The 14,348-nt window shown below is 34.5% G+C and overlaps 1 protein-coding gene across 1 annotated transcript in view; it reads right to left on the reverse strand.

Annotated features, from left to right (window-relative positions):
• Nucleotides 1–14,348, reverse strand: part of ADAMTS19 (ADAM metallopeptidase with thrombospondin type 1 motif 19) — a 236,214-nt gene that overhangs the window by 82,443 nt on the left and 139,423 nt on the right. The window contains exons 11-12 of the mRNA XM_060636222.3: nt 6,437–6,538; nt 461–591 (exon numbers count right to left, since the gene is read on the reverse strand). Coding sequence (XP_060492205.1) covers nt 461–591; nt 6,437–6,538 — 233 coding nt within the window. The remainder of the gene's footprint in view (nt 1–460; nt 592–6,436; nt 6,539–14,348) is intronic.

Consider the following 14,348-nt stretch of genomic DNA (forward strand, 5'->3'; position numbering starts at 1 on the left):
AGGATGGGGTTGAGCGAGTGGACCCTGTAAGGTTCCCCATCTGCACACGTGCTCAGCACGTCTTGAGTTTTCAACACTTCACTTCTATTGACGTTGATTTTGTTCTTCTCCCCTCCTTTCCCGAAGTCCTACCATCTTCCCGCCTTCTCACTGTCCCCTTAAATGGTGACTTACTTTTCCTAATGCAGGTCTCCCTGCTCCTTTAAACACAACAGTTTATTTGATTCACTCAAGAAACTACCCCATGTAATGTTTAATTATTTGTTAGTAGAAGGGTTGGTCTTATTTTCTTCTCACAAGGGAGATTTTATATAAAATAAATACTTTGAGGGACTTTGCTGCTTTCCAGCGTGGGGTAGGGTCTGAGGTCTGCCTTCCAACACCGTTTGTCAGGAAAACCTTTGCATTTGAAAATTCAAGAATAAAATGCCCTCCCCCAATGCAGGAACTTTGCGTTTACCCAGGACATTTGCGCTCTCGACTGCTGATCCCAGAACTGCAGGTTCGGCTACAGGGACTCCACATGCTCCACTCTCCGGCCACATGTCCAGGTGCTGAGGTCCTGGTGGTACATTCTCCAGCCTTACACCACTATTCCAAAAGTTATGTCTTAGGTGAACAAATCAGGGCACAACGGAAAATCATTCACTGGCCTACAGAGTCACTGGAATTGTGATTAAATCAGGTCTACTAAAGCCCCCAAACATGTGGATTGAAAAAAAAAACCAAAAAATAAGTTGGCACTTGCTTCTTGTCAATAGCAATACAATGGTCCATTCTCATACAGTCTTGTTGTGAAAACAGCACACAGATATTTGCAACACAGCCCTGAGATTTCAGTCCTTATATCATAAGGGGAGGGGGTAAAGAGGGAACTTGGGGTGGCACAGCCAGGAAAGAAAAAACAACACATTCTAAGAAACAGAACAATTTAAGAGGGACAAACCACAAAAGCATAGAGTCATATATAGGAATGGAAAACAGCACATGAATGTTCTTCCATAACTGGAGTGGAACAGACATTTCAGCAAACTTAGCAACTGAGATGTGAAGACCCAGTGGTTTTCTTCCCCTTGTAATTAAAATTTTTAAAAGTATGATTTAATTTTAGCACTTTCCTTTTTCTGAAAGAGTTCCCATCAAATCTAAGCATTAACATTAACAGCAAGTTTTCTTTTGAAAGTGGTTTACTTGAATGACTTAGGTAATAGGATGCTTGGAAATTCTGTCATTTCTTTCCAATTATTCGGCAGCTTATTTTGTATCTGTTAACTGAGAAAGATAACCATGAAAGAAGAGAAAGGAATGTACTCATTCTCTTGTTTATATTTACATTTTCATTTACTTTAAACAAAGGCAGCAAAAGAGGCAGTTTCTGTGGTCACTAAGGAAAGGTTGCTAGGACTTGGAAGATAAATTATAATAATTCCTCCTTATTTCTGAAAAATCAGATATATGATGGTCATAGCAAACATGTTAAAAGTAAAATTACTTGAACAAAATCATGTTGAGAACAGTAAGTTAATATTGGCAAAATTTAGATTAATGACTGTATAATGATGGGGGTTGAGCAAACTGATCCTTCAAACTTAACGGCAACATGATTTTATACGGGATTTTGCAGAAATTGCAGAAACACTCTAATCTTTAAGTTTCCGAATTCAAAATGTGAATAATCATTTACTTAACAGATTTTGCAGGAGTAGAATGAAGCACTACGCATAATGCACAGCCCACACTAAGGACTTAGTAAAGATTAACAATGATTAACAATGATACTGATAAATTGTATATACCATTATATTAACATGTTAGTAAGTTTCCAGAAATCTAACCAAAATTTTATTCATCCTGATCTTATCCATATTTCTTTAAAATTTATTTTGAGAATATGTTTTTAAGTGATGTTTTTAGAAAAGAGAATTCAGAAAACTGTATGACATAATTTTGTGTGAGCCCAGTCAATGCTTTTCTATGCAATAACACAATTAGTTCCCATAGATTTTTTTTCCTGATAATGTCAGTTTTTAAATTCAGCCTCTTTTAGACTCAAGATGTTTAAATTTTTTTTAATGTTTATTTATTTTTGAGAGAGACAGAGACTGAGTGTGAGTGGGGGAGGCACAGAGAGAGAGGCAGACAGAATCAGAAATGGGCTCCAGGCTCTGAGTTGTCAGCACAGAGCCCAATGTGGGGCTGGTACTCAGGAGCTGATAGGTCATCACCTGAGCTGAGGTCGAATGCTCAACCAAATGAGCCACCCAGGCGCCAGCCCCACATGGGATTCGAACTCAGGAGCTGGGAGATTATGACCTAAGCTGAAGTCAGACGCTCAACTGACTGAGTCACCCAGGCACCATTAGACTCAAGAATTTTTAAATCTATGCTCAAAAAAAAATCTCAACAAATAATAGTGTATTGATAGGCACATTACACTGAAATTTTGTATGAAGATTGTCATTAAATTGAGATTTGGGGTGAATACAGAGTCTGAAAATTGCAGAAGGGGGAAAAACATCCTTTTAAACAATTTACTGGCTTTAAAGATTTAACAATGTACTGCCCTTTCTCACACACACACACACACACACACACACACACAAAATCCAGCATGAAAAGTGTCAAACTTCAATTGGTCCAATTGTTTTGGCCTACTTGAAGAGTGTGTATTTTCCCATAGGGCATCCCATAGCTCCTTGCTCACTTAGCAGCACACTGGCATTGAAAGGCTGGGCTCAGGTTCACAGCAGACTGAAACTCTGCTGGGAAAGACCAGCATCTGGACTTGTACATCATTTAACCTAGACCACACTGGGCAGATGAAGACAAATGGAAACAGATATGGAAGCTACATTTGCATAACACAAATCGGTGAAATTTGAAGAAAGAATTGCATAATATTTAAAGTTCATCACCTTGCAGAGAACCAACACTCTGGATGAAACTATGGAGAAACTGCCTTTGTGTCTTCTAGGTGATGCTGTTTTTCAACACAGAGGAAAGTGTTGAATGTTTTGTTTAAATCATTATATAATATATTCCATTTGGTTTATACATTAAAATGATCCTAATGATGCTTTTCATATATTTTCTCGCAGCATATTTTACTTTATTTGTATTTTTTTAGCCTCAAAAGAAGATGCTATGCATGGCTTAAAAAGCTCAAAATTTGTCATGTCTACTAATTCAGTCTGATTTATGAAAATGCTAAGGAAATACATAATAAAGGATATTTCTGGCACAGTACATGACCTAAAAAATTGCCTGTAGTTCCATTCTATCAAATTTCTATGTGGACGTATGTCTAGGAAGTTCATGAAAACATCTGATTGGAAGAGGTCTGTGATGATGTCAAAGGGAACATCATTCTCTAATCAAATCTTCTACAGAGACTGAGGAGACCAGAGGGGGAGAGAAGCCAATAAACTCTCTAAATATGCAAATTTGATTGTAAGGATATTACAGTCTTTATATTTTCAACAAAGGATGATGATGGTCATTTCAAGAGGCTCAATTTAAGGAAGTAAATAAATAAAATATATTATGTAGAATTCTTCAAAACAGGTTAAAATTTTACTAAATTTTTATTCAACTTTCCTTTCCCCTCCCCAAGTTCCTAGTAAGTATTGTCAGTGAAAAAACATACATGTCTTGGTTTTTACCAAATCATTTATCAACTCTTTAACATCTGTTCAATGTAAATGTAAACACAGATGATAGTAGTATAAAGAGAAAAGGAGAAGAAAGAAAACAGGCTGTTTTTAATTTGGAAAATGCTGAGTATAAGTAGTAGATAAATCCCCATCTTTCCAATTATTTTAAATCATAAAATTCTGTACGCACCTTCAGACTTAATTATATACCTTTAGATGAACTAGTTATACAGCTAGATTCACATCACGACACTGTACACATTGTAAAAAATTACAACATTTTGTAATGAATTATAGAAAAAAATGCCCAGCTTTGTTTCTTGGTGTGCAATGCACAAAGCTAGCAGGGTTTTGTGTGAGGTTGGATGCATTCAAATATTTTAGCACTTCAGCACTCATCTGCAGAGTGTTGGAAGCTATTTTCATGATGGCTCCTACAAAAGCTGGGACAGATGGCTATTTGAAGAAGCCCACATGGCCTCAGGAACTGAGAAGTTCATTAGTTATTTCAATACGCAAAGCATTGCAGAACCACTAACAGATATCGTTAGCACCATTAGAGGGTAATAAAACATTTTCCTTTGGATGAGCAATTATAAATTTGATTGTTACAACAATACGTTTATTTTAGAGAATTCAAGAATGCAAAGTCTTCTCATAAGTATCAGAAGAAAAAACAATGGTAGAGAAATGTACAGGACATCAGTTTATAAAAATGAAGAGATTTTTATATTGTAAAGCAGAACTAAATGAGATGAATGGTCTGTGTGAAGTTTGAAGAAGTAATGGCTAAATGTTTGGTTATCTCTGTTTATTACTGTTTTTGTGTTTCAGGGATGATAAAAATTATTGCTGGTGCAGAGTTTTATGATGCCAGCAATAAATTATACAGCATAATACCATGAGGCTTGCCCAGTATGCACATATTATTGTACTTTGGTGTATAACTTAAAAAAAAAAATAAAACCAACCCAAATTCAGACACTGCGTATAAACTCACAGAAAAACATCTGACACGGTCTGTAAACAACTGGCTGATAATTCACAGAAATTCCCTTTCAAGAAACCATTTCCTTATTGATTATATCTAGTGATAAAACATTGCTAGCCTTAAAAATACTCTGTATTTTAAAAATGTTACATTTTTTTTAAAGATCTCAGAGAAGTAATAAATGATTACATGCTCATGACAAACAAAATCAAAAATGTCTAGGAAAAAGTCGTATTTATCCTCAGCTCCCCTGCTTTCATCCATCAAACCTATTTCCCTTCCAAGAGCTAATTATTAAATACAGTTTGGAGTTTATATTTTCAAACCATTTTCTATGAATTTAGGAATATATACCCTGTGTGTGTGTGTGTGTGTGTGTGTGTGTGTTCAAAACTTTTTTTTTGGTAAATGTCAAATGGTATCATAAAGTATCAATTTTTCTGACGTGCCTATGTATTAACCAACATGTCTTATAGATCTCTTCAGTCTGTATGTATATATATCTACCTTATTCTTTTAACAGCTACATTGTAACCATTCCTCACCTCATGAATATTTTCATGGTTTCTCACTCCTCACCATTGCAAATTGCATCCTTACATAAGCATTTAGGTGTGTGTGTGTGTGTGTGTGTGTGTGTGTGTGGTATTTCTATTGTGTCCATTTTTAAAAACAATGTGCTTTTAAACTAGCACTCTATATTACTTCATTTCTTTCACTAAGTATTTCACTCCCAGTAAACTTTATGTCGTTGTTTCTTTTTAAATGTAATAAAAATGTATGTTCTGCAGAGGCAAGGTTTCAGATCTCACATCTAATTCCCTTCACAGAATAAAAATTAGAAAATAATGTGAGTTACTGAACTGTTATCTTTTGATTAACTACAATTATACATTTAGATGAGAGCTATATCCTTCAGATCCTTTCACAGAAAGTATTTTTCCACAGCAATAATTTTGATATGGAAATCACAAGAAATTTAACTTTTCAACACCAATTATCTTGATATGTAAATGTGTACTAATAAATTCCTATAACTTCAAGAAGCGCATTAAATAACTCAGACAGCCAAGTATTTACTAATCTTTAAAATATCAATTAGAGGGGCGCCTGGGTGGCTCAGTCCATCAAACATTTGACTTTGGCTCAGGTCATGATCTCACAGTTCATGAGCTCAAGCCTTGCGTCAGGCTCTGTGCTGATAGTTCAGAGCCCGGAGCCTGCTTCAAATTCTGTGTGTGTCTCTCTCTCTGTCCCTTCCCCACTCACACTCTGTCTCTGTCTCTCTCTCTCAAAAATAAACATTAAAAACTAAACTAAACTAAACTAAATCAAAAATAAAATAACATGTCGATTAGAATATTTTACTTATGATGCTTGAAATGACAAGGAAAAATTATCCTCAGTCGCTCTTCTGGGACAATGTTTTATACCTGAAAGGACTCATCAGCTCTGCAAGTTCTATTTATGCTATTTATGCTATTGTTTGTGGTCATTTTACCTGTGTTTAATTTAATAAATTCATTTTTTGGCAAAACTAATACATACATCCTTCAACATTGTTGTAATCAAACACAATACAAAATAATTGCATTTATATTAACAAAATGACCAAGATGTGAAACACATAAAAGTAAACAGTGAAAATTAATGAAATGCTGAAAGCTTTATAGATACTGAAAGTATTTCACTAGTGTTGAGATGGATAAATATGCAATGGGCAGAAGGAGATGTGAGTTTCTTGAGTTTCATTCACTATTCTTACTAACTACAGATGGGTCACGTGACTTACCTTACCAGCGTCACAGTCCGTTCCATCCATGGGTGGATCGAGCTTGGTTCTGCATTCTTTCTCACCCTCTACCTTGCACCACAACCCTGTGCAAATAAGATGCTGAAAACAAGGCCACAATAACTCATAAGGAGGAGGCATCACATTTTTGATGTGAAGTCAATAAATTTTGGAAAAAAGTGACTTTTACAGAACAAGAAATTGTTGGAAGAAAAACAGGCTCTAGGTACTTTGCATTTACAATTATAGTTGAATAGCATAGGCTTATTTATAGTGATGAGAATGTTGATACATAAGAACAGAAAATCTGTTTAATATGTTTCAATGTCTTTACATTTCTTTAAAACACACGTGATTATGGGGTGCCTGGGTGGCTCAGTCCGGTAAGTGTCCGACTTTGGCTCAGGTCGTGATCTCGTGATTCACGGGTTGGACACCTGCATCAGGCTCTGTGCCGGCAGCTCAGAGCCTGGAGCCTGCTTCGCCGATTCTGTCTCCCTCTCTCTCTGCCCTCCCCCTGCTCGTACTGTGTCTCTCTCTCTCTCAAAAATAAATAAAACATTAAAATTTTTTTAAAAAAAACCGCATGTGATTATGCAAGACTAAGTAGCCACAACAGAACAGCGTGAGCAAAAAACCATTATTTATACTATTCTAGAAACCGGGCTGGAAGAATAAAAGTGAAGCGTTTGTGGCATGAACTTAGGGCCTGCTGTCTTAAAGCCTGTCCTCACTTATGCTCCGTTTTATGCTTAAAAATTACAGGATTATTTAATCCCATAGCCTTAGCTCTTGACACATTGCAGACTCTGAATGGGTATGTTTTTGTTATCAGTCATTTTTACCTCATTCTGAATGAGTTCTAGATCTCCAGGCTACAATGAACTTTTTCTGGGGAAAAGTTAGAGGGAATAACAAATACTGGGATAAGGCAGCAGAGACATAGCAACAATGAAAGGACAGAACTTTGCGGAAATGCAGGAGGCAAGACCGTCAGAAACCTACGCTATAGCTCTAGCCACTGCCAGCACGGAGACATAGTGAAGCACATGACACATCCACATTTTAACTGTGATTAATGTAGAGTGAAGATGGCTGTGTTACTTACTCCCTGTCCAGATACATGGAGAAGAAAGTGGAAGAGAACAGATCAATAGAGACAAGTAACGGCAATGTGAACGGCGCAGTCACGTTAAGTGTGAGAAGACCAGTGTACTGGGAAAAGGCATGTAACGGACGGGAGTAGCGAACAAGGATTTTAAAGAGGGACGGACCAGATCTGGATTGCCAGGAAGAGCTAGGGACTCTGTATTTGGAGGGAAAAAGAGGCCACTCAGCAGTGGTCCAGCAGGTTGATAAAACAAAAAGGCTATTTTAGGAGGCTTATGCTGATGGTGTATGCAAAACAGACTGAAAATCACTGCAAAGTAGAAATTAACTAATGACCTGAGTCTATTAAATACTTTGGAAAAGGTATATTTAAATGAACATTTTAAACAGGTCAGTTACAATTCCAATACTGAATTTGTCACAAGGCCTGAAATATTATTTTCCTATTCTTCCTTTCTTTAAAAATATAGATTTCTGAAGTGTTTGTAAGCTCTTAAAAATTATAGTGTCTGGAAAGACTGGGATAGATTTTATTCACTTTATTTTATCTGCTGGGATAGTTTTTCTGCTTCAAAATATTTTATCCAAATAGATCTTACTATATTTAGGAGATGATTCAGCTTAACGTAAGTGCTTTATTTACACATATCATTTACCAAAAATTCATCCAGGGATTTATTTTAAAGAATGCCAATGTCTAAATCAAATTGCTTCTTTGCAGTATTTTAGACTCTTTAAAATAAACAGGTTGTTTATCATGTACTTTTGTGCACACATTTATATATCAATGAATGGCTCTATAACCTGGGAATTACAGTTCCTAAATGTAATTTTTCCCCTTACTACCTTTCTGTGAAGGATGTCTTATAATCATGGGATCAAATGCTGAATTTTCCAACAAAGAAAAACTGCTTCATGTGTATTCAATAAATTTTGCTTTATGTGTATTGTAGCAAGAGTTATTTTTGTCAAGTTTGTTAGTTAACAAAGGCATATTGAACAAAAAAGCAAATCTTCTATACTGTAATTTTATAATCATACTTGCTTGTTGAACACTGTTGGTGGTCTAAATTCTGACCTTCACCCATTATCTGCTATTCAAAACAGCAGGTACTCTAATTGATTCCCACTTGAGTCAGTGGGAACATAAAAGCAAACTTGGCAGCTGTTCAAGATAAGCACAGTCATGAAGAATAAATCTCTCATAGAGGAGATCTCTTTACTCTTTATGTTCTGCCGGTCCAGGGATCTTTTGGTAAGTAAATTACAGCCTCATTCTTGAAAATGACTCAGATTCTGGGTTTCAAACTGAACCGTCAAAAGTAACACAGGAAAATGTGTGTGATAGGAGAGCTATGTTATATCAAGCCTTTTCTTCAGATAAAAAGGGGCAAAAACCAAACACTCCATGTGTTAGGCTAGAGTCAAATATTTTTTTGCAATTTAATTGCTGAAACCACTTCATGTATCAATTAAGAAAAGAACTTTAAAACTTCAAACGCTTTGCACAGGAATCCAGATGCACACCTCAGCTTTTCCTAGAAAACAAATAAATAACAATACTCTTTTTAAAAATTCTTCCATAATAGGAAAAGACCATTAAAAGCATATAATAGGAATTTGGATGTTTATCTCAAGTAGGCTTTTAAAATGTTTACATGAAAATATTATATGTTTTAAATGAAATTATTTAAGTGGAAGATTAATTGCCCATGTATAAAAAATTACAAATTTTATCTTTGATAACCTATATTCATATCTTTCTTTATAGCAAATAGTTCCATTAAGATACTCTGAAATTTATGTTAAAATAAAAAAATCTTAAGTGCATGCATACGGAAGTAACAATTAAATCTTGTACATGTAACTTCTGGTTCTTCCACTAATTATCTTCCAAAATACAATTTCAGTATTTGATAGCAAATGTAATTCAGTATGGGATAATACTTTTAAAAATATTATTTTCCACCACAGAACACTGTAGTAGTTTTAAGGGTAGAAGAGAAGAAAGGGGGATGAGGTACTTAAAAGAACAGAAAACAAAGACTCAAAAGGAATAATAATAAGTTGAAATCTAGTTCTTTGTAAATACTAATAAAATTGGAAATTAAGCAAGAAAAAAGAAAGCAAGAAAATCCACTATTAGGAATAAAATGAAGGTGTAACTACAGATAATGTCAAGTTTAATTTTTTAATTGGTTTTCAACATTTGTTTATTTTTGAGAGACAGAAAGAGAGCATGAACTGGGGAGGGGTAGAGAGAGAAGGAAACACAGAACCTGAAGCAAGCTCCAGTCTGAGTTGTCAGCACAGAGTCTGATGTGGGGCTTGAACCCACGAACAGTGAGATCATAACCTGAGCCAAAATCAAATGCTTACCCAACTGAACCACCCAGACACCCTGATAGTGTCAAGTTTAAACAGAAATAAAAAGACATGAACTACTTTATGCCCATAAACTTGACAACTTTCATGAAACGAAAAGATATTTTAAAACACTTATTAAAAACTTACTAAAATGGACCCAAGAAGAAACAGAGAAGCTGAACTATTCTGTAATCATAAAATAGTTAAAACTGATTGTTATATATCTTCCCACAAAGTATACATCTGGTCCAAAAACTAACAATCTTTCAAAAAACATAGATTCTCAATTTACATAAGCTCTCAGAGAACAGAAAAAGAAGGAACACTCTTAAACACACGTTATGATATCCAAACTAGACAGGGATTTCAAAAGAAAATAAAAATATTAATCTACTTTATTTATTAATCTAGATTTAAATGTTAAACAAGTTTTAACAGACTGAATCCAGCAATTCGTTAAAAAAAAATGCAATGCCATGACCAAGGTGGGTTTTTTCTCAGAACACAAGTTACTGTAATATTAAACATTTGATGAATGTAATCAAGTATATCAATAACTTTAATATCTATGAATTTTGTGTCTGTGGGTACAAAGCAAATAATACAATTCAATATCCATTCATTGAAAAAAATCTTAGCAAAGTAGCCATTGAAGGAAATGTCTTCACAATTACTGGACACCTATGAAACTCTACATTAAACATCATAAAAAATTTAAATGTTGAAAGGTTTCTTTTAAAATGAGGAAAATGGCAAAGATAGCATCTTGGCATCAACATAAGGAAGTGAGTACATGATGTATTCAAAGTGGCAAGAGGGTAAAAATAACTGTCAATGTAAACTCCTGAACTCAGCTAAAATTTTATTCAAGACTGAAGGTTAAATAAAGACTTTTTCAAGGAAACAAAAACTGAGTATTTACCACCAACAGATCTTCTCAAAAGGACCTTCTAAATGATGTATTTCAAGAAGGAATATGATCTCATAGGAAAGGACTGAAAAACAATGGTGAGCAAAGAGACTGATAAAAATGAGGATAAGTCTAAATAAATGTTGACTATGGAAAGCAACAATAACTGGATTTTAGCCAACGTTATACAACTTCCTCACAGTGGGAAACAATACTAGAAATCAACTTATATACACCTCAAAAACTATCCTTTCACAGAGAAGATTTGGCCACTAGTAGTTGAATAAGCTTGATGTTTTCTCTTTTACCTCCCCTACTCCACATACTTCAAGATTGTTAGTGGCAGAGTTGAGTAAGAGACACGGAGAGAAATGTAGTCCATGCCCAGTCGCCCAGTCAACAACTGAAGCAGCAAGCTGCAAAGGACTCCTCAACAGAACATATCAGAGAGTGTTAAAGACAGTTAAGGAGTAAAAAAAAAAAAATTAGAGAAAGGATAACTGTCAGTACGTAGTTAATGAAGCCCCAAAGAAAAGAGTGCAAAGTAAAAAGGAACTATTTGAAGTATTTGAAAGAAAAATGATCCCAAAGTTCCTAGTATGAAAGAGAGACATAGGATAAAAAGATTCTCCTTCTGTAAAGTTCCCCAAAGACCAACCATCCTGTAGATCACAACCATAAATTGTGGACAGAATACAAAAAACAATTTCATGGTAGTTCTGGAGAATAAACAAAGGTAGGTGAACCATTTAGGGGAGCTGAAGGGATTGGTACAAGTTGCATTTACCATCTTTGCAGCTTTGATCTGACAGTAGGCTGTGGTCATGGCCTGACACTAAAAGGCTAAAGCAACCATGAAGAGCATGCTGTCTTTTTAGATTTGTAAAGACAAAAGCTGCGGGGGTAGAAGCTGCCAAAAACTGAAAGGACAATCTCAAAAGGAAGAAAGAGAAGCCTGTCTTCAGCTGGCACTTGACACACACATACAGAGACCACACTCCATATAGCCCAGATACGGAAAAAGTGAACTGACTGAAGATATGAGCTGTTTGTTATCCACAGGAGGTAAGACAAAGTTTCCAGTTTCAATCTAATACTTAATTCTCTGGGCGGGGGGGGCTGGGAGGGCATGGTGGGTGAATGGGGAGAAGAGACATTCTTTAGAGGAATATAACAGAATTCAGAGTACCTACAACAGAGGTCAGCAAACTTTTTCTGTAAAGTGCCAAAGAGTATATACTTTAGGCTTATGGACCATATGGTCTCCGTTGCAACTATTCAACACTGTCACCGTACCTGAAGGTGGCCAAAGAGAAGATATGAACAAATAGGGATGACTGTGTTCTAGTAAACCTTTATTTACAAAAATAGGCAGCCAGTCACCAGGCTACAGTTTGTAAATTAATGTATTAATATATAATGTCTTAATTTATTCATATTGCAGAACAAAACATGTCCACACAAATAATCATTCACAATAATCAGAGTAGCCTTACTCATAATAGCTAACATTCCAGATGTTTACTAAGAGATGAGGTAATAAAGACAATAGATTATCTACCAGTGGAATACTATTTACCATGAGAGAAAAACTAATTACTGACATACATAAAAATGCACAAAGAATGTACAACTATTGAATGCAGAGAAAATTTTGGTTTTTCTAACAGAAAGTGGTAAAGGAGTAGAGTAAAAATATAATATAAATATGAAATACTAACATAAAACAGGCTTACAGAATAAAAAATTCCCATAAAACGAATTTAAATCAATGTAAAAATGTTAAATTAGCTGACAAAAATACAAAAAAAAACTATTACATTTGTTTAAACAGAAAAATATAAAACCTAGCTACTGCTTTTCTCTAGTGAACATATCTCTCTATATCCATATCCAGAGTTATAGTTATATCTGGAAAGGTTGAAGATATAGGTTTGGAAAATATTAGCCAGGAGTGAAGTTTTTATGTCAGACAAAATAGATTTTAAAGTACAAGTCATAAAAAAAATGGGTAAGATAAATCAGATCAAACAGATGAAAAACTGTGTGTATATACCTAGTAATATAACTCAACATTGGTTTGTGAGCATAATTTGTTCTGGAAACATGCTTGTAATCCAAAGCACGTGTATATCAAAGTGAATTTCAAGAACCATTGGCTCAGTTATGATCATGTGACTTTCTACATCACATCATACTTGTATTGCAAGACTTCGCTCATTTATCAAGTTAAAATTCATTAGAAATGTTTGCTCATCTGGCAGAACACTCAAAGAACAAGTTACTCAAGATCCTAAGTTTTACTATATATATATATATATATATATATATATATATATATATATATATATATGTATGTCAGTTGTAATAAAACAAGTGACAGAATTAAAGGTAGAAATAAATAAATCAACAGTTAGAGTTGGGTATTTTAGTGCATGACCATCAGCGACTGACAGAGCTATCAAACCAAAATAAGCAAACAAGTAGATATTCTGAATGCTATTAATACGCTTCATCTTAGACCTCCCAACAAATAATAAACTTTAAAGAACACATATTCAAGTACACATGGAACAATTAGTAAAATTTACCCTGTATTTCATTAAACAGGAAACTTCAGTACATTTTAAAGAACTGACATCATATACACTATTTCACCTTCTTGCAGTGTGATAAAAATAGGTATAAATAATAAATGTTATCTTTTAAAAATTCTCTGCATGAATAGGAAAAACAAACCCAAAGTGTTTCTGGTGCTAAAGAAATGTTTAAGCTAAAAGGAAATGAATGTACTATATAAGGATTTAGTTCTTTAAATTAAATTTTCAAATTAATTCTTTAAATTAGTTAATTCTTTAAATTAAAGTAGGGAAAAAAGTGTATAAGATGGAAAAACAAAGAAACTAATACAAAATAAAAACACAAGATTAATGAGAAAATTTGATGGATTCGTCCACCTCAAAATTAAAAGACAAAGGGCAGTGTGTAAAAACTTAACACACAAATAACACACTATTAATAAGTAAGCAGTAATTCTCACCTATATTATAGAAAGAAATCCCGCAATTCGGCAAGAAAAACAGAACACTAGAAAATGGGTGAAAATGTAGATAGGCAATTTACAAAGATAGGGGCTTAAAAAATAAAAGCCCGTGTCAATTAAAAAGAGGAAAAAATGAATTCTATGAAAAGAAATTAAACAGCTGGATTATGCAATCTAATCAGCTGCCATGAAACTCATGTGCTCACAGCCTATGTAGGGCTGAAGCCTGAAGGGGAAGATGAAACTTAGATTAGAATGGAAAACATTTAGAATCAATTCTGGGTAATTTTAAAATTATAATTTTATTGATCTCATAGGAAGGAAGGATTTAAAATTTACAACTTCATCAATGTTGACAATATCATTTATCAATAATGCTACCTTAGTTGCCACAACGATTACTAGCCATCAAGGGCAATTTCATGCCATGTCTTTTTCAGTCCAAATTCCTGCTGGTTCTGGAATTTCAGAGTGCCAAATCA

Source organism: Panthera onca, chromosome A1 (genome assembly GCF_046562875.1).
Source record: "Panthera onca isolate mPanOnc1 chromosome A1, mPanOnc1 haplotype 2, whole genome shotgun sequence".
NCBI classification, from domain to species: domain Eukaryota; kingdom Metazoa; phylum Chordata; class Mammalia; order Carnivora; family Felidae; genus Panthera; species Panthera onca.